At 47.8% G+C, this 26275-nt stretch overlaps 1 protein-coding gene across 1 annotated transcript in view; it reads right to left on the bottom strand.

Annotated features, from left to right (window-relative positions):
* LOC119168162 (acetylcholinesterase) overlaps positions 1–26275 on the bottom strand; it is a 327135-nt gene that overhangs the window by 227994 nt on the left and 72866 nt on the right. Inside the window, exon 2 of the mRNA XM_037419568.2 lies at positions 19152–20356. Within this exon, the coding sequence (XP_037275465.2) occupies positions 19152–20356 (1205 nt within the window). The remainder of the gene's footprint in view (positions 1–19151; positions 20357–26275) is intronic.

The following is a 26275-nucleotide window of genomic DNA, read 5'->3' as shown; positions in this document are numbered from 1 at the left end:
TACGATTCTCAGTGTAGTCACCACGTTGGATTTTTATGCTTATGAGACGCACATGTAAAAAGACGTACCAAAAAACACCAGTGCACAAATTCCAGTGCAGCCAAATCAAAGACACCTAATTTTAACGCAGGGCTTGTAGCCGCCGTCGCAACCTGGCGCAAAACACCACCTCTGTGTTTTTTTCTTACCCGCCGACGGTATTTTTCAGAGCGGTTCAAAAATCGACGACATCCGCTGACACTATCTTCAAGGGATCGGGCAGCGACAAAACAATAGGCCGCACTTCGCACGAGACACAAGAAACGTATGCTCGTAGTGTGCAATGCCAACGGCGCCCCTGACTGACGCACCAAGTCCCCCCTTCCCAAGCGAGAACGCGCAGTGGGGCCTTGCTAGGCAGTGGGAGCGCCGCCGCGGTCATCACTCCTCCCTATTCTAGCCCCCTTAGAGCGCTTGTCGTCACCGTGTTTAAGTTTGCCCGTGAGAGGAATGAATGGCAGCGCTGCATTATCATTACCTGCTTTGATGGCTGCAGGAATGGGTAACGCGACCCGACCTAATTCAAGGGCAACTTGGAGTGCGCTCACGATAGTAGAAAACACAATATTTTTCATACACGTGCTACAAAAACAACTATTATTCAAGAGCGGCCAATGTAAACAAATGTAGCGTTGGGCACAAGGTTGCCAGCGTCGGTGCCAACAACGCTACATTCAGTGAATGCGTTTTCATTTGAAAGAATTTAAAATTTTTGTTCACTTCAGACCTACTCAATACTGTGTTTTTGTAAAAGAGACATAACGAAGATGCACAGAAAAAAATCTAGTGATGAAGTTAGGATACTTATGCAAAACTCCAACGTACTGGCTGAGCCCCCTCTCGGCAACTATGGCAACCTTGTCATTGCCGTGTGACACTCCCACAATTGAATCCCCGTGGAACTCTCTAGGGAAGAGCTACGTTGACGGAGTTTAACCGAGTTCAGTGGTGGCCATGTGACAGGGGTATTATGCAAACGGTAAGCTTTCAATGAATGCTGCTCAGGCTTTCTTGGCGTATATCGCCGCCTTCAAGACACCACGCGGCCTTCTTTTGCCAGGGACTGGTGCCCACACTTCCCGGGCTGGCAGCCTCTCACTCCTGATTGAATCAGCACCTGGGCTGCTGACGGAGGCTGTTCAAGCTCCCTCTGATAATGATCCCACCCCAGTGAGCCACATGTCAACCGTTTCCTTCGCCTACATAGTCACTGGCTCAACTTGTGGGTAGAGCCGCGCACCTGCGGAGTACCATTGCGCTACTCCACCTCGAGGTCAATGCCTTGAAAGCTTCGACGTCTGCGCTGTTTGCTGCAGCCTTGCCAGGGCTGCAAGTGATCGATGGCGCGTTGGCCACAGCCACCTTCGAAAACCAAGAGAAGAGCCCAGCAGAGAGCTGTAGAAAACTCTGGCGTACCCTCACAGCGCTTTTCCACTAACTCTGCTTGCCCGCGTTGACATGCTCCGGAGTTTCGTCGGCTGTATCAGCAATGCTGGCTGCCTTTGAACTCCCACACTTTCGTAGTTTCTAGAATGACGCTAACAACTGGGTCACCACCGTCAATGCTCTAGAGGCTCGCAATTCATGGACTGAAAAGCAGAAGTGGGCCATGGCCGTAGATAATGGTAGAAAACATTTATTTCCGAAAAAGTATACTAGAGAGTGCTGACGTGGCACATCGGCGTGCTAGAGTGGCCAGACCCTATTTCGGGACGCCAGTTGAGCTGGAAGCTGCCCGCACGGGCTCCACCAAGGAGCGTTGCGCAGCCAAAGTAGAGCAGCCGAGCAGGTGCTCCTCCCAAGCCTCTCTAGTTCGGATAGGAAAAGGGGATGAGAAAGGAACGAGATTAACTGGGCACGTTGCTACGACGTGATATCTGTCGGGGAGGACATGACAGGACGTGCAAGTGCCATTGATTTACGGCAAAAAGTGCCTGGTGACTGCCGGACTGATAAAGGTGTTCGTCTGCAGGCGGCGTAGCAGTCGTTTGTCCGCTTTCTCCAGACCGCGTGTGGGGTCCGGGTATAGGCGGCGCGAAGCCCGGTAATAAGCCTAAATTTCGCGAAAGCGCGTCAGGTTGGTGATGCCAGATTTCGTCTCGGGACATGGAGGGGCAACGACCCGGATAGGAGAAGCGCGGGCAGCGGCATTTGCCGCCTCTTTGCCGGGCAGCCCCGAGTGGCCTGTGGTCCAGACTATACGAATGGAATGAAGGTTAAAGCGCCAGGAGGCTGTCTGAAGTAGGCGAGCCGCCAGCGGGGTAATGGAACCCTGAAGGTACTGAGAACAGGCCGAGCGCGAGTCCGTCAGGATGATGCGTGAGGTAGGGTGAGAGGTGGCCAAAGCTATGACAACCTCTTCAGCGTGCGTTACTGTGTCTGCTCGAAAGGAGAGGCCATCGACGTGTTTGCCCTCTGTAATCAAGGTCGCCGTGAATTGACCCGAGGGGGAGGGACCCGAGACGTCCACGTAAGAGACACCAGGACGATCGGACTGTCGCGTATGAAGGGCCGCAGCGCGTGCTAGTCTACGGCCAGGATGTAGGTCAAGGTTCATATTATGGGGTAGAGGTTCTACCCATAGCTTTTGACGCCAGAGCTCTGGTACCGGCTGGCCCCGCCGCGGTGGTCTAGTGGCTAAGGTACTCGGCTGCTGACCCGCAGGTCGCGGGTTCGATTCCCGGCTAAGGTGGCTGCATTTCCGATGGAGGCGGAAATGTTGTAGGCCCGTGTGCTCAGATTTGGGCGCACGTTAAAGAACCCCAGGTGGTCAAAATTACCGGAGCCCTCCACTACGGCGTCTCTCATAATCATATGGTGGTTTTGGGACGTTAAACCCCACAAATCAATCAATCTGGTACCGGCTGCAGAGGGTCTTCGTCAGATATCGGGCTAAGGCCAAGTCTGTGTAGAAGACAGCGCCCTGAAAGCGTCTGCGACAGCCGATTGATTTCGTTGACGTGATGAGCTTCGCGCATTTCTGCAAAGGTATTGTGTACCCCAAGAGCCGTGAATCGGCTGTTGGAAGTTGCAATAGGTAGGTCCTGAGCGCGATGGTATACTGAACGAAGAAGGACGTCCAGCTAGTGCTCGTGTCGACGACGCAGGCGAAGGTAAGGCAAGGCGTATAGGACGCGACTGGTCACAAACACGTGGGCCAATCGGAGGGACTGAAACCCGCGAAGGCCGCCGCGCTTAGTAGATACCCGCCACATCATGCGGCTCACCTGTTCGCTGGTGCGTCTGAGGCCTGCTATTGTGCCCTTGAGAAACAAGGACGATGTGAGGTGAAGGTCAAGAATCCGAATATTTTGAATGGACGGGACGGGCCCGGACGGAAGAAAAATTTGAGGCGGCGGTAGCGGAGAGACTGAAAGAAGAGCCGATTTAGCTGGAGAGCACTCCAGGCCGCATGAACCAGCGTAGATGTCCACCAGAAGGACAGCCTTTTGCAGGCGTTCTTCGATTTGCGCTAAGGAGCCGGTGTTGGTCCAGATTGTGATATCGTCCGCATATAGTGCGTGTTGAATTCCCTCGACCTCGCTTAGAAGAGAGGGAAGGTTCATCATCACCAGGTTAAAAAGAAGAGGAGACAGGACTACCCCTTGAGGTGTACCCCGCGTGCCTAATAAGTACGGGCCGTGTTCGGTAGAAATGAGGCGAATGAAGGTGGTGCGATGTGATAGAAAGACGTGGATGTAGTTGAAAGTCTTCTGCCCAGAGTTTGTGGTAGACAGGTTAGTGAATATAGTGCTGTGTTTGATGTTGTCAAACGCCCCGCGGAGATCGAGAGTGAGCATGGCTTTATCGTTATGGCGCATAGTAGTCGGCTCTATGATATCGTGTTGAAGCTGGAGCAGGACGTCCTGCGCTGACAGATGCAGGCGAAAGCCATACATCGTATCAGCAATGGTCCTCCTGGCCTCCAGGTAGGCGGAAAGGCGTTCGCGAACCATGGTTTCTATGAGTTTGCCTGCGCAAGACGTAAGTGAAATGGGTCCCAGTGCCTCGGTACGAACAGACTTTGCCAATTGGGGTATGAATGTCACCACCGATGCAGTCCATTTCGTTGGAAGCGGAGTGCCGTCCCATATCGAATTTATAAGGTGGATTAACGAGAGTTGTGCTTGGTCGGGAAGATTTGCCAGGAGCGATACTGTGATTCCGTCGCGTCCAGGGGCCGTGCCCTTCGCATTTTCATGAGTGCAAATCGTAAATCGGACTGTAGATCACCTCCGGAATGCTGCCGTGGCATGGTACAGGTTTGAAGGCGTGAGGCAGCAGTCCTGGCCAGACTGGAGCGCCAAGCTCATCGCTGCGTTTGGATGGATTGACTATGACCTAACTGCCACCACCCAATACAACCCCACCGCTATCGAGAATGGGGCTCCAGAGAAGCACCACCATGAGGATGTTACTACACAGTACAGTTTATCAAGGAAAAACTATTCCCCATAGAATTATACAAACAATGGACTCAAGCAGTGCTCTGGCAATGCGCTTGTATCCGACACAGGATGAAGAATACAAGCCGAGGCTTCATTTATTTCACAGTCGCATGCCCCAAGCTCATCTTCGCTTGCTAACCTGGACCCGCGAGCTTCCCTCATGCTCGGCACGTGGTCCCTACAGACGCCGGACGAAGCAAAAACCACCACTTCTGGTTAAGCCCACTGTCAAGCACCGCCTGTACCCCAGCCACCAGCGCAGTCATCGGTCATGTGTGCGGTCACTCGTCTTTTGCAAAGAGTCGTCTCAGAAAAAAGAATACCCAGTGCCCATCTTGCCAGAGGCTGATGTCATCAAGGACCTGTCGCTGCTCGTCACGGTTGCAGCTGACGAAATTTCAGATCATGTCGGCTTCATGGCAAGTGACACAGGAAAAACTGTGGATGATTGACGTGACAAGCCAGCACATGAACTATGCTGAGCCGTGTCGCAGACGTCCAGTGTGACACCCACTCGTACCTTGACATGCCCAGAACAGTGCAGATGCCACCACTCAGTGTGGGTATTTGGTAATTGTTAGAATGACATGCAACCGATGCAACTACTACGCGTCTGCCACTACCACATGCTAGCCTCACATTCTGAGCGATCGCAATAATTTGCGGCGCAGACGAGTCCTGGCTGCTACAACCAGCTCGACACAGTTGGTGTTGTACTGCAGAGTAACTGACATTTCAGGAAGACAAGTCACAGCATGTTCATGACCGACCGCTACGAAACTAGCAGTGCCTGCCTCCAGAAAAAATTTCGGCATCTCTGCAACTCACAATCATGACCGAAGGTAATGATAAGTAGCGGCAACTGAGCTTCGGTGCTTGCGCTCACCCTGCACGAGAAGTGGAGAACGACGAAGGTCTGAACACACGTTGTGTCTTACTTTTCACTAATATTATGCAGTATATATATATATATATATATATATATATATATATATATATATATATATATATATAGTACTCAAAAGTTTTTGAGATGTTCACGGCACTTTAATACGACAAAGACTGGATAATTCAAAGTATATTTCCGTGTTTCAGTGTGACTACCCTTTCTAGTGTACTACTGCCGTCCATTTCTATACCTTTTATTAACCAATCAAACATTGTAAGCCCGCCATGTCGAAAAGCCACCGCAGACACAACAGCCCCCAAACGCAGATTCTCAGAACCAAATAGTATTCACTTTAAACGCTCATTCCCTTCTGTTGGCGACACTGCCAGGTAACCCTTGAAAGCGCTACAGCTCCTTAATTAAAAAAAACATTCTCATTTGTCGCTGGTCTTCCAAATCCTTGAGGACTAGCGACAACTTGTCGCTATGGCCAAGAAGGCAGTCAAAGCCAGAAGGTTTCTGGACTATGGAACCCTGCCACCTTAGGGTGACACCGGGCGTCGCACGGAACAATGTTTCAAAACAAACGTTTATTTCTCTCTCTCTTCCACGCCACCTAGCTGGAGCCTCGGGATTCCGTCTCACGCGGTAGAAGACAACAAACGACCATCCCACCAAAGCCTAGGCCATTGATGCCTTATTAGGGACGGTCAGTTGAAAAAAGCCAGCTTTGTCGCAAAGGCGAATAAATGAATGCGATAGCAACAAGTTGGAAGGTCGCGCGCATAATGGCCAGCACATCAAAATGTGCCCCGCGTTTCTCACGCACCAATTAAGCAAAAAGCGGACGCGCAGGTACAGGTGAACGTGAACAAGCATGTCAGTTGTTACTTTGCTGTCTCTGCAAGGTGTGCTCTTTTCGTAAACGTAGACAGTGCAACAATTTCAATGACGTTTGTACGCCCGATAACTAAAACAGAATCGTTCTAATAAAAGCCGAACACCAGCCAAGACATATTATCCTCTCCACCGTGAGATAAGGGCGTGCGAGTGAGAGCTGACCCACTGTTGTTTGCGGTGCAAAATGTGTTTTGGAGATGAGAGCGCTGTTGCAGGGTCGTGATGATGTTCCTAACTGCGCTTATTGTGCCATCTTGTTGGTAATGATGAAAACTCAATAATCTCCCCTCCCCACCTCGAGATGCCCTTCAGCAGTGGTAAGTGGTAGATATAGATGTTGGTGCGCATGCTCAGATAGTTTGCCAACTGAGCGTTGAAGAACGTCCTTCTCGGTGGCTCAGTGGATAACGCCTCGCCCTCACGATTCAGAGGATCCAAGATTGATTCCGCGCACCGGCACCATTTTCTGGGTTTTTAAATGCGAAGCATTTCTTAGCGAACTTCGGCGACTGTGAGCGTATCTATCTATCTATCTATCTATCTATCTATCTATCTATCTATCTATCTATCTATCTATCTATCTATCTATCTATCTATCTATCTATCTATCTATCTATCTATCTATCTATCTATCTATCTATCTATCTATCTATCTATCTATCTATCTATCTATCTATCTATCTATCTATCTATCTATCTATCTATCTATCTATCTATCTGTCTGTCTATCTATCTATCTATCTATCTATCTATCTATCTATCTATCTATCTATCTATCTATCTATCTATCTATCTATCTATCTATCTATCTATCTATCCATCCATCCATCCATCCATCCATCCATCCATCCATCCATCCATCCATCCATCCATCCATCCATCCATCCATCCATCCATCCATCCATCCATCCATCCATCCATCCATCCATCCATCCATCCATCCATCCATCCATCCATCCATCCATCCATCTATCTATCTATCTATCTATCTATCTATCTATCTATCTATCTATCTATCTATCTATCTATCTATCTATCTATCTATCTATCTATCTATCTATCTATCTATCTATCTATCTATCTATCTATCTATCTATCTATCTATCTATCTATCTATCTATTTATCTAAGGGATGTGACTGGGGCAAATATGATAATTATGAAATGCTTGTGATGTAACAACATGACTACGTGCCATGTTCATGATGTGGTCACGGCCGTTTCGCTAGCTTATTATGAACCGAATTCGGTATTACGTGACGTGAACTGGTGACATAGGTAAATGACCCTTTCAAACATGATGATCATAACATGCTTGTCATGCAACGACATGACTAAGTCCCCCCGCAGATGCTTCTGCGCAAGCAGGCGTTTGGTGTGTAGCAAAACCACAGACCCGAGCTAGCGGGGGGGAGGGTTTCGACTCCCTCCAACGCCTAGTCGTGCGTGGCTTTGCCGTGTCCTGGGAAAAGGGGATCCATGGTGATGAGCCGACGCCGGGTGATTGAACGTTTAAGGCCCCCCGCAGAGGCATCGCGCCCCTTTGGCCCCGGCTTCAGGTAGACGGCATCCCTAGGCTGACCCACCCAGGGAAAGTCGGCCGTCGCCTTTTGCTATCTCTCTCCTCCCACATCTTCGTCTCCCCCCCCCACTTTTGTCTGTCCTGTCTACTACTCTCTTCTATTTACTTCCTTGTTTTCTGGCTGCAAGGGTTAACCTTGTGCGGCTAACCAACCTGAAGTAAGCCATATTCGGTTATAGTCGTGGTATAGAGCTGGCGTGGGCAGGTCTCGCATGTGAGACCCTGTCCCGTCCACTGGTTGAGCTTTATGGTGGGCGGCTGCTACAGCGGCTGAAGCACACACAAACTAGATGAACTCTCCAGTCTTCTCACCTGATCGCCACCCTCAAATAAGGACGCGCACCAGTGTAACATCAAAATTTTTCACTAACGACAAATGCACATTCCCAAGATTCCATGTGATTCACAGTGAGCATGCAGAAAAAACAGCGAGACATGTCTCCCCTTTTCGAAGTATGCAGAACCCTAACCGACACTTTAGGGCAAGGGTATAAAATCAAGAAACTAGCCGATGGTGGCCTTCTTTTGGAAGTACTGTACAGGCACCAGTATGAGACCTTTTCAAAAATCACTGCATTTGAAGACATTCCAGTGTCCATTACACCTCACCGATCACTGAACACTGCATGAGGCATCACTTCTGACGATGACCTCAAATTTGTACGGGAAGAAGAACTCCTGAATAGATTGAAAGTCCAAAAGGTCACAAATGTGTATCTAATAAAATTCAAACGAAAAAAAGGATATACAGACAAAGCAATCGGTTCCCACTTTCGCGTCGAGCATACTGCCAGAAACTGTAGTGGTTGGATATACCAAACTGGAACTACGCCCATACATACCAAACCCGCGCCGCTGCTTCAATTGCCAACGATACGGCCACGGCTCTTAAAGCTGCAGAAGCCAAAACACATGTGCTAAGTGTGCCTCCCGCGAACAAACTTCCAAAAATTGCGATGTCGAACCGCACTACTGTGTGAACAGTGAGGGTAGTCATCCTGCGTACTCGCGTAATTACCCAATATGAAAACAAGAAAAAGCATTGTTACTCTTAAAGTTAAGGAAAACATCAGCTTCAAATAAGCGTGAAAGGGTCGTTGATGGAAAGCCGAAGCTACTTCATTGTGCTGCAACAGGGTGCGGCATCACAGCGGCTTTCAGCGCCCGCCCAGGGCACACCTAGTGACGCCGGGGCAGGGCACCCAGCACTCAAAGCGGACGCAGCTCATGCTGCACCACTACCTCAAACTTAGGCTGTGTGAACCCCAGGGTCAGCGAGCCTCAAAGCCTATCTCCACGCAGCGAGGCTAAACAACAAGAAATCCGTACACTCAGGACGGACGTCCATCGTGTCAGGCGATGGGATGGACACAAGTCTGGGTAGTCCTGGACCGTCGACGTTAGAACAATAGGGGGATTACTTGGATCGAAACAAGGACAAGCCGAGAATCGCTGGGCCTGATAACAAAACTTAGGTTTTACACTACCCGTAACCTACAAACATGGCTTTTATACACTGGAACTGCTGGGCACTCCTACATAACTTAAACGGCATGAAGGACATACTAGCCCCCTTTTCCCCAGTAGCCTTGTGTTTACAAGAAACAAATTTAGGTCCTAAACATAGAAACATCTTGAAAAACTACAGTCTATTCCGGCACGACCAAGAGCAGGCAAGTAGGCTCTCAGGTGGTGTTGCAGTTATAGTCAAGAGCGGAGTACCAGCGCGAGAACACAAACTTACAACAAGAATAGAAGCCGCGGCAGCCAACATACACACGTCTAAAACGATTACATTGTGCAGCGCATACTTGGAGCCACCTCTTAAAATGTTCATTTCTGATTTAGAACACCTCATAGAGCAGCTGCCAGAGCCATTCTTAGTGGTCGGAGATTTTGATGCATACTCGTTTTTTGGGGTAGTGAAAAAACTGACACTAGAGGCTTAATCATTTATTGAGCAAAAACATATGCCTACTTAGTACAGGAAAACCAACCTACGGCTCTCCTAGCTCAAGCAAGATGAGCTACATAGACTTATGAATTTGTTCATCCTCTGTTTTCATGCATTTTAGGTGGAATGTCCTATACGAATACCGAAATGACCCATACGGAAGCGATGATCTGCTCATACTAATCAGCCAGACAATATCCTCTCAAGTCATTCAACAAAAACCACGATGTTGGAAGCTACATTTAGCCAATGGAGCCGTCTTCCGAGAAAAGGCTTGCCTTGAAAAACAAGAGGCAGAAGGCCTCAACATAGATGAACTAAACGATTGTATTACAAACTGCATCATAACAGATGCCCGGCTATCTATCCCTCAGACATCTGGACTCGCAAAAGAAAATTGCAAAAAATGGTACACATACGAATGCAAAGAAGCTAAAAGGAGCAAAATAAGGCCTGGGAGACCTTTCGCAAGTACCCAACACCAGAAAACTTTGGAAGTTTTAAAAAAAGCTAGATCCGAGGCCAGATGCATCCGTCGCAACGCTGAAAAAGAATCGTGGCAAAAGTACTTCTCTTCCATAAACAGCACCACCACGTCAAAAGAAATGTGGGAACAGGCCCGGAAGATAGACAGGAAGCTTTCTCTGTTCACTGTACCGTTGCTGACGCCTCCTGGCATACTATTGAAGAACAAGCGAATATTCTAGGTGAATTCTTCTGTGCTGTTTCCAGCTCATCACATTGTACACATGCAATTCTGAAACACAAACACACAGCCGAAAAACAGACTTCCGACAAGTAGAAACACAAACAAACCATTAAACTGCTTAATTACTTATCAAAAAATACGCGAAGTAATAACTGTGCAGGCAAGCAAACTGCACCGGGACCTGACGAGATACACTGCGAAATGTCAGCTCATCTCTCTGTACATGCCGTAAAAATACTTTTAACATTCTTCAACTAAGTTTGAATATCCGGAAAATTACCTGAAGCCTGAAAGAAGGCCACCACCATCACATTTCTGAAACCGTGAAAGCCAATAACCAGTGCTCGTAGCTACAGACCGAGAGCTCTCACCAGCTGTCTCGCAAAGTCCTTCGAAAGTGCTGTTGACATTAGGCTGTCATTCTTTTTAGAATCACGCAAACTCCTCGGTATTGATCAGTGTGGTTTTAAAAAATTATGCTGCACAAACAACCACCTAGTACGACTCGAACACACTGTCCGTGAAGCCTTCGTACACAAACAAAATTTTCTGGCCATCTTTTTTCACTTAGAGAGGGCATACAACGCGACGTGGAGGTTCGGAATTCTCCAGAACCAGGCTGAGCTAGGAATCCGCGTAATGATGTTGAACTGCCTCAAAGACTTCCTATCTAACAATTCATTCCAGGTGCGCCTAGGTTCAACACTATCGAAAAGTTGCCCTCAGGAAAATGGAGTGCCACAAGGGTGTATTCTAAGGAGAACACTTTTTGTCATAAAAATGAACTCGATCAGCAAAAAAAAAATACCCAAGTCCATCATGTACTCACTCTACGTCGACGACCTCCCAATAGCAAGCACATCTTGCAACACATCGATATGTGACAGACAAAGGCAGTTAGCGATTAACAAGCTAACAACATGGGCAGACAGAAATGGTTTCCGCTTTTCTGCACAAAAAACCGTGGCCATTCTGTTCTCTCAAACGAGGCAAACAGACAGACCCTACCTTACGCCTAAATCAAACCGAATTGCCAGTAAAGAAAAAAAACATAGGTTCCTGGGTATAATATTTGATAAGAAGCTTACATTCCTCGCACACAAAAAAGAGTTCAAGAGAAAAACATCCCAATATCTAAACGTACTGAAGGTCCTGTCACGCAAACGCTGGGGTTCAGATAGGACAGGCCTACTACAAATTTATCGCTCTGTTGTATGATCCTGCTAGATCATGGTAGTACAGTATGCGGATCAGCAAGAAAATTGTATCTGAAACAGCTGGATCCGGTACAGAATCAAGGTTTGCGCCTCGCAATCAGTGCATTTAGGACGTCACCTATAAAAAGTCAGTATGTAGAAGCAAATAAACCACCACTGGCAGACAGAATAATTATGCTCACATGCTCATACATTATAAAGATTTGATCAATGCCCAACTACCTTTGTCACCCCATTGTAAGTCAGTACCAATTCAGAACACTAGTTATTAACAAACCCCAAAGCTATTAGGCCACTCTTCCCAGATTTGAAGAGATGTGCCAGGATTTAAATATAGAGGACACGTTGCGGATGGTTGCTCAGAGACCCAATGCACTCTCGCCTTGGTACTGCCTCCTCTTCTGTGCGACTTCACACTGACTCAATTTCGAAAAAAGGAAACCCCGCACGAGCATATATTACAAGAATTTCTAGCAGTTCAGGCAAAATATGCGAGACACACAGCATTTTACACCGATGGTTCCAAATCACCACGATATGTTGGAAGTGCGGTAATACACAATCATTGGGAACATACAGTTCGGCATACAGTTCGGTTACCGCAATGCGCATCTGTATTTACCGCACAATGCTACGCTGTGTCGAAAGCGGTGAAAAGAATAAAAAACGAGAACACCGAGAAAAGTATGATAGTGCTACGTAGCTATCGCATGAGTGATAAACCATTCTGTGGACGACGACGAAGTTTGCTCGCTCTGTGTGCTGCGCTCCGATTTTATCGGTGTAAATACACTGGCAAATAGTCATGTCCCGTCTCATTTTACGTAACATATTTGTGGTGGGCGGGCTGGTCCTTCTCTGTACCCATCACCAAGCTCTGCAACGGCCTCATTTTCACAGGTCCTATCATGACACAAGTTCAAGGAACATCGTCTTCACCACCCGCCTTTTCTGTGACTCCTACCTACGTTGTCTTACCTGCTGCTCGTGATCCTGGCATATTTTCCGGACAGCATGGCCTTGACGTTGACGATTGGCTCAACGTGAACGAACGGATCAGCGTCAGCTTTAGGTGGGACTCAAAACTCTAGCTTGCCAACGTGCTTTTAAATGCGAAGCATTTCTCAGCGAACTTCGGTGACTTGGCGCGTGTCTATCTATCTATCTATCTATCTATCTATCTATCTATCTATCTATCTATCTATCTATCTATCTATCTATCTATCTATCTATCTATCTATCTATCTATCTATCTATCTATCTATCTATCTATCTATCTATCTATCTATCTATCTATCTATCTATCTATCTATCTATCTATCTATCTATCTATCTATCTATCTATCTATCTATCTATCTATCTATCTATCTATCTATCTATCTATCTATCTATCTATCTATCTATCTATCTATCTATCTATCTATCTATCTATCTATCTATCTATCTATCTATCTATCTGTCTGTCTGTCTGTCTGTCTGTCTGTCTGTCTGTCTGTCTGTCTGTCTGTCTGTCTGTCTATCTATCTATCTATCTATCTATCTATCTATCTATCTATCTATCTATCTATCTATCTATCTATCTATCTATCTATCTATCTATCTATCTATCTATCTATCTATCTATCTATCTATCTATCTATCTGTCTGTCTGTCTGTCTGTCTGTCTGTCTGTCTGTCTGTCTGTCTGTCTGTCTGTCTGTCTGTCTGTCTGTCTGTCTGTCTGTCTGTCTATCTATCTATCTATCTATCTATCTATCTATCTATCTATCTATCTATCTATCTATCTATCTATCTATCTATCTATCTATCTATCTATCTATCTATCTATCTATCTATCTACGACATTTAGCTCTCCTGGCCGTTTCGATAATGATATCAATACCAAACTTGGTATGGCATAACATGATTGTATGAAGAACATAGTTTACTAGTCATAGAATGAAAATAGTGATATAGATGTCATGAATGTCATGATTTACATTTCATGATCCTGCAGGCAGCTTTTGCGGTGGTTTTTTTCCCATGGCATGTTGCAAAACTGGTATGGTATGACATGATCGCATGGCGAGCACAAGCAGCAGACCCTAACATGAAAATCATGACATGCATGTCATGTAACAACATGCCGACATGCCAAGCTCTTGATGCGCTCGTGGGCGTTTTGCTAGCGTAAAATATACCAAATTTAGTATTACGGTACCTAAATGGATGACAAAGGTATGTGACTGGTGCAAACGTGATAATTATGAGATGCGTGTCATGTAACATGTCTACATGCCCCGCTCATGATGCGCTGGTGGCCGCTTCGCTAGCTTCCCTAATACCAAATTTGGTATTAGGGGACGTGAATGGATGACGAAGGTTTGATACTGGTGCAAACATGCTAAACATGAGATGCGTGTCATATAACAACATGACTACAAGCTACGTTCATGATGTTCTCGTGGCCGTTTTGCTAGCTTCACATGCATCCAGCTCGGTATTACGTAGCGTGGACGGACGGCGTAAGTGAATGACACAAACAAACATGATAATGCCGACATGCGGGTCATGTAACAACATGACTACATGCCACGCTCATGATGCGCTCGAGGCCGTTTCACTAGCTCTACATATGCCAAATTTGGTATTACGTGACGTCAATGAATGACGAAGGTACGTGACTGGTGCAAACATGATAATCATGAGTTGCACGTCATGTGTGAACATGACTACATGCCGCAGTCAAGGCGCTAATACATTTCGACGTGACGCGAATCGCGTGCTCACCGGCGTTCATTGGTGGTCACGCCAATGTCACGCCGGCACTGCCACGCCCCGCACCAATCCTTACATGTACTTGCAGGCGCGCACCGTGCTGCGTTTCTTTGACGCATGCGCGTTTCAGCGCGTCAGGCGTTCTTTCGTCATGAAAAGAGGGAGACGCACTGTTGTCTGGATAACGCATTGTTGCGAAATGCAGCATGTCGTATTTCACGTCGGTTGCCCGTCGGGCAGCGTCGATAGACGCTGGTGGTGCCGGTTGAGCCTGTCGTCAGACTATAGAGTGCTCGCGTTTTCCTAACGAAGCATCGCTGTGCCCAGCGTGTGCGCACGTCAACGTTACATTGGAGTAAAATGGACCCTTCATGATGCGCTCGCGGCCGTTTTGCTAGCTCCACTTATACCAAATTTGTTGTTACGCCACGTCATTGGATGACGAAATATAGAACGGGTGCAAACATGATAATTCTGAGGCGCATGTCATGTAAGACTAGGACAACATACCACGCTCATAGCGTGCATGCGGCCGTTTCACTAGCTCCACATGCACTACATTCGATATCATGGGACGTGAATAGATGACGAAGGTAAACGACACAGCCAAACATGATAATCATGACAGGAAGTCATGTACGGCATCGTTACCTCCACCTCGTAATATTGTGATGGTTTTAAAGTGACTTATTAACCTTTCTCAATCGTGCTTCGCATATCTTCGATTCCCACTTTACGTGAGGTCTTCCAATTTTTTTACATTGATGGCTCTCCGCGGGTGTGGTTCGAGACGCACGAAGCCGACATTACCAGCTGGGACAATTTCAAGAAGACTCGTTACCCTTTTGGGAACACCGCTGCACAACATATAACTGCGCGAAATCAGTTGCCTACTCGGGCACAGACGTCTACCGAATCCTACGTTGCGTATATTGACGACGTCATCACCCTTTGCCGTCAGGTTGACGAACACATGCCCGAGCTTGAGAATGTATCGAATGTGCTCAAAGGCATCACCGACAATGCCTTCAACCTGCTTGTATACACTAACGTCAGCACCATTGATGTAATCATCAGAGTGCCGGCGATTTGAACACACCAAGAGCCGCCGTATCACACAGAGATTCACACGATTGCTCAACACAGTCCCAACTTCATCATGTGAAGCCGCTCGCCAACCACCCACCTAAACCACGTCACCGAATTGTTCGTCGGGAGCTTGAAGCTGCCTGTCCAGCTCCCATTCAACAGCCTGTTGTTACAACACAAGCCAAGACTGACCCATCAGACCCATCGGTAACCTTAATTCAAGCTGTGGTAAGGCAGGAGTTCGCTACTTTCGGTCTTCCGTCAGCGTGTCCCGTGACGCACCCTGAAGTACGCCCATACTCCTCATGTAACACTCGCCGATCTCCTCCACCATTGCCCTTCCGGAACCCTACGCAATGGCAAACGCCTGACGACCAGCCTATCTGCTTTTCCTGTTATCAACCTGGACATATTTTTCGTTATTGCCGTCGCCGCTGGTCCAACCCACCACGTCAGAGCTACCCTACTTGTATGCGCCCTACCCCTTCTTCAGGTACAGCCGCTACACCGTCCAACATTTACTCGCCGCCTCCTCACGAGCCTCTCCCCACCGACGCACCTTTTTCCGGTCGCCGCTACTCCCGCTCCCTGTCGCCACTACACCGCCAATCCCGCTCTCTGCCCCCTCGGTGCTTTTCCTCGCCTAGCTTCTCTGGACGACCGCAGCAGGAAAACTAGATAGTGCAGCTTATAGAGGTGAAGCTGCAGTACCAACGACGCCCGGAAACCTTCTACTGATGCTGCCCACACACCACAGTCTCATTGAAATAAAAGTCGACAATGTTCCTGTTACTGCCCTTGTTGACACTGGCGCCCACCTGTCTATTATGAGCGCACACCTACGCCGCCGTTCGCAGAAGATCATGATGCCCTCTACGACTGAAGCCATACGTGTTGCCGACGGCAGCGCTGTAGAAGTTGTCGGAATGTACACTGCTTGCGTCAACACTGCTGGTCGTCGCGCCATAGTCTTTTTTGTCGTTCCAGATCGTTGCCCTCATGACCTCATACTAAGCCTTGATTTCCTCTCGGCACACTCGGCTTTATTTGGCTGTTCTTCTGGCACGTTGAGCCTCGACCTTCCTCTGCTCTCTGATGCGTGTGAAAAGCCCGTCAGCCGCTTGGGTCCAACCACTTTCGTTCGCTTGCTGACAAACGTCTGTCTGTCATCGACCCCTCCAGTTCCCGGCAGAGACTACATCGTTACACTGACAACAGACGCATGACTAACGCGCAGTGTTACAGTGCCGCATACCATCACCACCACAGTGGACAACTGTGGGTTTGTTCCACTCCTAAGTTTCGGCCTCATTCCTCAAGTGTTGCCCTACCAGATGTCGCTTGCTCAACTCACTGCCATAAGAAATGATGACATAAACGTTGTCGCTGTAACTGTTCCGGACCAAGCCGAAGTGTCACGGTTACCCGGTTTTGCCGAAGCCATCTTTCGAAGTATATTGGACCAGACGTTTCGCCTGATCAGGCCGACGCTCTCTGCCGCGTTTTGGCCTCCTACAGTGACATTTTTGATATCTGTGATCGTCCCTTGGGCCAGACTAATATTGTCAAGCACCGAACTAACACTGGTGTCTTTGAACCCATCCACCGTCGGCCTTTCAGCGTGTCCGCATCAGAACAAGCGGTGATTCAGAAAGAAGTAAACAACATGCTATCGAAAGACATCATCGAACCATCGTCAAGCCCTTGGGCCTCCACAGTGGTATTGGTAAAGAAGAAAGACGGCTCCTGGCGTTTCTGAATTGATTATCGGCACCTCAACAAAATAACCAAGAAAGACGTGTATCCTCTTCCACATATTGACGGCGCACTTGACTGTCTTCATGGCGCCGAATTTCAAATCGTCCGGCCCACAGAATTTTCTTATATTCAAACTTAATAATATTTCAAATACGCAAGCTTCTGTGATTTTCATATTTTCGATGGGAGGTAAGTCTTTGACTTCTTAAAAGTGGGGACAATTTTGTCATCAAAGGTAAAAACAGATGCGAAGTGTTCATTAGGTGCATTGAATATTTCTGTTTCATCTGTTGTACAAACGTTATTTTTAACAAAAGAGATTGTATTGGATGACTTCGGCTTTAAAAACTGCCAAAATTCAGACTACGATTCCTTCATATTTTAGTTAACTTCAATTCGTAAAAATTGCGTTGTTTGAACTTTTCATTTTTCTCTTAGTTATTGAGACAGATCGGTGATTAGAAAGCGTGTTTTGATGCTCTTGTGCTTTTTTAGTGATTCTTGAACCTTATTACTTTTCTCCTAATGGGGATTATATATCGTGTCATCTAGGGTTTCGAACTACGTACCCCTTTTTCTTCAAAGGAAAAAAAAAGCTGTATGGATGCATCCGGTGTGTTCCCATACTAAAGCATTACCATCGCTCAAACCCAGATTAAGACTTTCTCGAAGTTCTTCGTAGGATATCTCCAATATGTTTATGGTGACTGCATCGTCGGCAGAATGAAAGACTGGCCCACGCGTGTATTGAACATCATTTTTGTAGTTGAGCAAGTGAAGCTCAACTAAGACTGCAGTGTGATCTGAAATGCCTGTAACAACTTCACAGTCAATATCTCCAGAAATATTACCGTTGATCAACACAAGATCAAGAGTAGATTCACTGCTGTCTTGAACACGAGTGTAGTCACTTACTCGCTGTGTTAAATCAAAATTGAATGCAATATCAGTGAGCGCTTCGTCGTCAATGGGAGCAGAACTTCCTGCATTAAACGAAGGCCAGTAGATGATTGGAAGAATAATGTCTCCACTGAAAATGAGTTAGGTAGATTGATTTCTTTTAAACGAAATTTACAGCTGTAATTTTTCTAATACTTCAGGCGTTGAGGCCAGGGGCCTATGCACTTATCCATTATTAAGGCTTTCTTTTTGAAGCTACTAGATGCTTTGTGCATATAGAAGAGGTTTAAGTGTCTCGGGCTCAGAACCGATTGTGTCACACTTGCCTTACGGCGTCTGCAACTTTAACTGCAACTCTACGTGTATCAATATGGTGGTTTCGGGAAGTCCGAACCGCACAAATCAAACAATAAAGAACGCTATGCCACCACCATAAAACTAGCCACACAATTTACTGTCTTGCTATTCAAGGATGGCTACAAAAGGCATTTCAAAGCTTTGGGGCTGCTCCCCTGGTGTCACTCGCTTTTTTGAGATCATCTGAAACCTTCTGAGACCCGCTTTTAAAAAGTTAAATTTTATAAATGTATTCGGAAATACTTGTACAACGAATTGTTAGTCTCAATGTTTTAGGAAAGTCTTCACCTCAAATACGCGCTCTCAAAGTCTCTGGATAGGTACAACTTCAGAGGTGATACAGTTCTTTTTATGGAAACGTGTCTTAAGCGTGTCTTTTTACGGTGTAATGAACTTCTTGCATCAACACTTCTGAAGGATTTGGCGTAGTATTTGTGCTATCTAAAGAACAATGACAAGATGCCTGTCTAAAATGCATGTAAGTGGTACTTTGCTCCTCCGCAGAGGACAAAAAATTTAAAAAACGCGCTAAGATTTGGCAGATTAGCTTACCCTGTGTGGGCGAATGTTGACAGCATCTTCATTACCTCTTCGCTGTATTGTTCGTCTTGCTGTGAAAAGCCAACGCGGTTGATGACGGGGTGGCCAAAAAAGTAAGGCAGCTCCATGCTGTGACCAACACCTATCCAGGAAGGAGTTCCCTTGGGTGGAGGGTACGCGAAGACGTAGAAGTACACAGTACCATTACTGGCGGAGTGGTGCTCGCCAAGAAAGTGCGCTGGGCACACGAATAACCTGTCCGAGACATAAGCTACGTACTGCTTTCTGAGTGACTCTTTGTCTTTGGCTTGTCTCACATAAAGGTCGAGCATTTCGAGCTGTTCGCCTTTTGTCCAGGCGCGAACCACATCGTGCAGCGAAGCTCGGAGCGCTGACTCAGCTACATCCGTCAGCCGTTCTGACTGCATGTGAGCTTTCATTCTAAGCACGAACGGCGTCGAGCCCTCATTTTCGGTGACACCAAGGAGAAGATCGACGTTGGCTACGAATCCTTTCGCAGTGGCTGCCACTGGTACTCTGGGGAGGTAGTCTGTGTGGTAGGTCGGCAGGAAAGGAAACACCTTGGGAGCTACAGCCCTGGCCGCTGCGCGAACCAGGTCTCCCGACGGCTTTGTGCGGAGGCAGGCGAGTACCTCGCGAGGCCCTCTAGACAGTGTCGCCTGGGCACAGCCCACGAGTGCGGCCACCGCGTCTGCCTTCGCCGCGCTCTCCTCGACAGATTCGAAGAAGTCCCGGGCTGCCATGTTGCCACTCATCATGACCGCCCTGTGGAAGAGATTCCCGCCAAAAGGGGACAGCATGTGGCTGTGGATGCTCATGCCACCAGCACTGTGGCCGAACACTGTGATCGCGGCTGGGTCACCACCAAACACGCGGGCGTTTTGACGCAGCCACAGAAGCGCAACCCGCTGGTCCATTAGCCCCACATTTCCGGGTGCGTCTGGTGTGTCGGCATTCAGAAATCCCAGGATTCCAAGCCGGTAATTGATCGAGGCGACGACACAACCCGTTTTGGCAGCCAGAACAGCTGCTGAGTAGTTATCGTAGGAAGCCGATCCACTCGTGAAGCCACCGCCGTGGATCCAGACGAGAACTGGTGCCATTTCATGCTCCCAGCGGGCAACGGTGGTCCACACGTTCAAGTAAAGGCAGTCCTCGCTGACCCTGAGCACGCCGTTAGACCATGGGCGTAGCACCTGCACAACACGTATAGAGTAGCTGGGCACGGTAGTGACGCTGCAACGTCTGGCAGTTCATTTTTTTCTGTAGTGTTTGAATATGCCAGTTCTAATAAGGCATTATTATTCTTCTCAGCGCGAAAATTTTAGACAACGAACACAAGAGACCAGGACGAGTGCAGTCTCTTGTGCCCCTTGTCTGAAATATTCGCGCTGAGAAGTTTGTTAATGGATTACCAACTAGCACAATCCCACACTTTGCTTCAAATAAGGAAACAAACGACAACAATAAATTAGAGTGACACCGTGCCTGCTGTGGGTGCCCTTTCAATTTGTATGTGCCCCTCAATTCTTACTACCCACCATGGAGCGTAACTCTCTTTGAGAATCAGCTACTTCAAACCGGGAAGCGATAGAGCTATCGGTTTTCCCCGCAAGCATCTATCGTTTTACAATTCCAAGCTACTTGAGGAAAAAAATTACAACATTTCTCACTAAGGAGATCCACGCGTAGAAACGAAGCAGCGGGCGCAAACGCTTACACTGGCGGCAAAATTCACGTTGCCACTCATCGCAGCATTGGGCGGGAAGGAAACCTGTGGATGCGCAAAGCACACAGCGATGGACCGGTGTTTACTACTGTAATATTCCAATTGTTGGAAATAGGCAATGGAAGACAGACGACTCCGGTCGGGCACAGAGATCCGCTGTATGCTTATAGTTAACACGCTCAGGCAGCGAATTTCCATTGTTCAACAATGCTCAGGAAAAATATTTCACCAGCACCACGTTGGATATCAAGATCCAGTGCCTATATATACGCGGTGGCCGGTAAATGGTTGTGTCGCTCAAGCTTTCGGTGTTTTCAATCAATGTTTATGGGGTTGCAGAGCACGTACGACAGTGCTGGAAGAAAAGCGTATGGATGGCGAGGAACGTAAGCCACAGAGGGTCAACATGAGCGCTGACTACCAACTAAATTGATATCTTTTGCAGCACACTATACATGCACAGGTGAAATATTTCAACAAGCAAACGTGATGAATGTGACATAGTTCACGGGAAGTGCCCGGTGTCCTGTCAAAAGGAAGGGAAAATGATAAAAAACTTAAAAGCACAGTCTCTTCTTCATGCAAAGACACTGAAGGCTGGCTGACGCATTCGTCACCAAATTTCCTGATATGATGCACCTCAGTGATTGCGTGTGTTAATTTGTCCATAGGGCGTTCTAGCACACTCATGGCCAGAAATCGAGGCTGGCACCCGAAACTTTGGCAGTGCATTGAAACGTTGGAACTTATCCTCTTGCATGAATCATTCGTATGCTTTCCAAACCTTTTATTTGTGCAACGTCCAGTTTAACCTATATAATTACAGCCAGTTTAGAAGAAGCATCTGTACAACACCCACGGCGCATTATATAAAATAATATACGTGTCTTACGGCACATGTCCAACTCTTCATTGTAATTCCACTAAGGCATTCATCTGTGAACCTGCAAATCTGGCCTACTTTGTATGCGGCTGATGATACCACATCTCCACCATATCACGAGGCAAAAAGATTTTACCTGTTTGTATATATTGTTGAGGAGAGAATTAAGAGCGCCTGTATGCCAGGCCAGCCATTCTTATTCTAACTTCTCCTCCGTTACCCGCTAGCAGAAGTCGCGTCAGTGCCTGAGCGCCGCTCTTGCTTCCTTACACTGGGACATGCTGTGACAATGAAAGGCCAGTTGCGAAATTACTTTTGGAGGGTGGCATTGACTTTTGCGCGCCGTTCTGTGTAGGCCACGCAGTGAGTTGGTCTGATGATGTGACAACGAAGTCTCTGGTAACTGATGCTAGCTGTACCTGAGTGATCTCTCTCCAGCATTCAGGTGTAGCACTCAGAAATCTCAGGTGGCTGTGGCGTAGTGGCTGTGGCATAGTGGCTGCTGGTCTCGGCCACGCTGGCATCTAGCATGTGCAACTGCCGATGGTGACTCAGGAGGGCACGTCAATAGTTGAGTGCACCTCCGCAGCTTTGAAGAAGTGCATGAGCAAGCCATTTTGTATGGCGCTGCCGAAGCAGGGGCGTCCATTGTTCCATGGCTGTGAAGTAGGGACACGTGTAAGAGGTCCAATAGTTACGGTCTTGTCTTCAAGAGGGCAGTAGAATGCGTGAGCATGTCAGGTACGAACGGATATAGCCTTTCTATATGCTCAAACATTCGTGACCTTGGAAACGGCCCCGCCAACTGCTGCGACGTGTAGGTCTTGTGTGTTGTATGAAATGGCAACATAGCTTCTCCCGTCTGGCGTGGAGAACACAACTCGTGACTGGTCGTGTTTGCCGCGGGACATTCTCAGAATACTTCATGAGTCTGGTGGCTGCGGGTATATTCCGTGCTGAGGTGATGCCGCTCCTGTACTTCACCAGAGAACAGAGAAAGGGATGGCTTCTTCTCTTCCGGCAGTACAGAAGCCGATGACGCCATGTGCCCGTGTGGTGTCGAGCTTGGAGAGAGCTTTGCCAAGTGCTGAGGCTCGAGGGTGGCCCTCTTGTCTGCCGTTAGGCTGGAAGAGAGCAATGAACCATCGAGCTCGCATCTGACGTGAACTCGATACCTGGGAGTGAGCGCGTTAGTAGAGAGCACAGCTGTGCCGCGCCCTTCGTCATATCTTTCACCGAGAAGAGGCAGGGGGTGGACAGCTGAGGTGCCACATCGGTATGGTGCGCCTGTCCTCTAGCACCTGCGGGGCAACTTGAGTCGGCAGTGAGGGCAGCACTACCCTGCGAAAGTGGCTGGAAAGCAGTAGTCAGTCTGTCACACCATTGAAGCCACGACTGTTGCTGCAAGCCTTCGTAGTTGCGCCAGGCTTTAGCGGCATCGCGAAGGCGGTCGATGGCTACCAGCCATTTCCGGCGCTCCAGCCAGGCATACGGGTGCCGAGAGCATTCACCGTTTCGACCCACAGAGCGGCATCGTCTTTGAACCCTCGGAACTCCGGTAGTTCCAATGCAACTGTAGCTGGTAGTGTCGAGTACAGCGACCCAGTATAAGGCACAGCGAAACAATCCACCTCCCATGTGCAAGCAAAGACATTGCCTGCATGACGTTTGTAGGAAGAGTGTGCGTAGAGCCCGAGGAGCCACGAGCAATGACCGTGGAGATTAAGAGGGCCCAGAGCACCCGGTGGTGGTTCAGACTGTAGTTTGAAGGTGCCAGTTGCTGAGACAAGCGTGCGACCTTACGGATGATCCTCACAGCATCTTCAGAAAAGCCACCCGGGGAACCATTTTCGGCGGCTGAGGAATATTCTCTTGTCATAGCAATGAGCGCGGCAATGTGTTGAATCATAGAAGCGTGGTGAACGCGATGATTGGAAGGGTTGGTATAACATCATCAAGCCGCCGTAGAGGCCATAACGCTGTCCCCGGACCATGATTGTAGCGCCGGCAAATCAGCGGATACTGAGGAGGCCTGTAGCCATCCCCGGACTTGGCTCCTTGCGGGCAGAATTCTTCCGGACGCCATGCCTTAGGAAGCGTTCCAGGTGTGGCGGGTCCGTAACGTCACAGACACTGAAGCACAGGGGGCTTCTGCCATGATGTTCTGTTGTTGTACTGTGCCATTCCCGACGAGAAAAAAGAGGCAACGCCAGTATGCCATGCCAGCTCTTGTTATTCTGACTTCTTTCTCCTTCGCTACCAGCTAGTAGACCACGCGCCAGTGTCTGCGTGCCGCTCTTGCTTCCGTCTAACATTAACATATGTGTAGCAAACAATAAGCTCAGCTGGTAGTCGGCGCTCGTGTTGTCCCTCTTTGCTTTCTATTCCTCGCCTACCGTACGCTTTATTTCCAGCATTTTCGTGCTTGCACTGCAACCCCTATTACCACGGTATTTAATAAACTAGCTCAAATAACCGTTCTTTTTCAATCAAGAAACTCGCCAGCAGATGCCACCTGCATCGGCATGGCGCGGTGAGAGATGGGGAGAGTGTAGGAGAGGACGGGGGTTGCGAATGCGCAATGGGTGTGTAAACGCTGGGGTTAGGGATGTCGAGACAAGAAAGAGCGAGCAAATGTTAGCTATAGCAGACGCTGCTTGCTTTGGTGTTCCGAGACAAGAGAGGGGACAGCGTAGGAGAGGAGAAAGAGAAGGGGAGCACGAATGCGCAGTAAAGGCGGTCACGCCGCGCACGGGATAGAGCTGGACCATAGAGCTGAACCATTTGCCTCGCATGTAAAATCTTTCCACTCGCCGTACAGTGCCGTCCACTGTTGGGGTGAACGCAAGAGTGCGTGGCCGCGCTCCGCGAAGCGCCACTGCCGCCACCGCGGCCACGCATTGAACAAAAGCCTGCGCAGGCGCGGCAGTGCTTGCAGTCATGGCTTTGCATCGTCTGCTACAACGCTCGTGCTCGTGGCCGCGCCGAGCTTGCACTGCCGCCAAACAAACTTTGGTTACAATGTCACGTATTTTCTGCAGCCTATGCAACTTTTGGTTTCGCATTTTAAAGACGTGCCAGACGCCAACCGTCGTCATCGACAACAATACAATTTTCCCGTCGCGTGCACGCACACATGTCGCTTTTGGAGCTGGTGAAGTTAAAAAACACTTACGGAGTTTTCTGATAACTTCAAGCTATACGACACTGTAGATCAAAATCAAAACTTGACTCTCATGCTTCTCTTGTGGCAACTGGAGGAAGACTGTTAAGTTGCACCCAAAATATTGATGATGCCAAATATCATTATCTGCAAAATGAAAAATCGGAAACAAATGGGCTCACATTACGCCCTTTTGTATCGTTTTATTATCAAAGTGACGGCTTCCATTGCATTTATGGGCCCCAGTAAGCGTACTTAAAGTCTCGTTTCTGCAAGGATGTTGCCTATAGAAATTCGTAGGATGGCTCTTGTTGCAATAATGGCTGGTGTTTTACGCCCCTGAATGCCCCCTAACAATGTGAATATGAGGGACGTCACCATGGAGAGCCCGGAAATTTTCATCATCGGGCACCTGAAACCAAATACACGGACCTCCAGCATTTTCCTTTAACCGAAATGCGGCCAACATGGCCATGGGGCATTCAATCCGGCAGATGCCTTTGCTACGTCGACCTTCTGAGAACTTAAGCGAATTCAGGGATTGTCGGCTGCATACATCGAATACAACGGTGAAACGTCGCCCTCATTCAGTGGCCTCAAAAACGGGAGAGCCTCCGAAAGGCCAATAGTGAGAGTGGTCAACAAAGAGATTCACCTAGTGTTTGCTGAATAACATGAGCACTGGACTGACAAGTAGCAAAATGCCGGCTTAGCCTACGAGTAGTCATTTACCACAAGGTGCGACTAAATGCAGCGCTTGTGGCACTCGGACAACTTCCGGTGAGAAACAGCTCACATGAGCTGCAAAATTGGTACGCAGTACGTTTAGCACGAAATTTTGTATGCCATCATCATCAAGTTCACTGCTTAAAGTGATGGTGCCAATATCCAATCTCTCACTTATTCTAAAGCAGAGTGATAAGTATAATTGAAATTTGAAATGCAATGTTTCCACCACCAGGCCAATCATCGTTTTTGGAAGTAAGCGTGGAGTACAACATTACAACCTATGCTTCACGAAATTGCATTCTTAGATTTTATCTTCGCCCGAAACTCAATTCTTCACATTACTTCGACATCTCTCATGGTGAAAGAAGGTGTTAAAAGCCCGCAGATGAAGGCACAAAGTGTTTTGTGCTCCGAAAGTTGAAATACACTTTTTGAAATTTCAAAACGTTTACTGAGCGTGTTCATGCATATAGGGAAGTCCAAACAGGTGCCCAACTTTTTACTGTTTTGTTTGTATAAAAAAGCTAAGCTCCACCAAAAACATTCGTTTTCCTTTGGATATATTCTTGAATTCATCTAGCGGGTAGCAGCAGCCATTCACCATTATTTTT

Source organism: Rhipicephalus microplus, unplaced genomic scaffold, assembly GCF_043290135.1.
Source record: "Rhipicephalus microplus isolate Deutch F79 unplaced genomic scaffold, USDA_Rmic scaffold_12, whole genome shotgun sequence".
Taxonomy (NCBI): Eukaryota; Metazoa; Arthropoda; class Arachnida; order Ixodida; family Ixodidae; genus Rhipicephalus; species Rhipicephalus microplus.
This window is presented reverse-complemented; position numbering and strand designations above follow the sequence as displayed.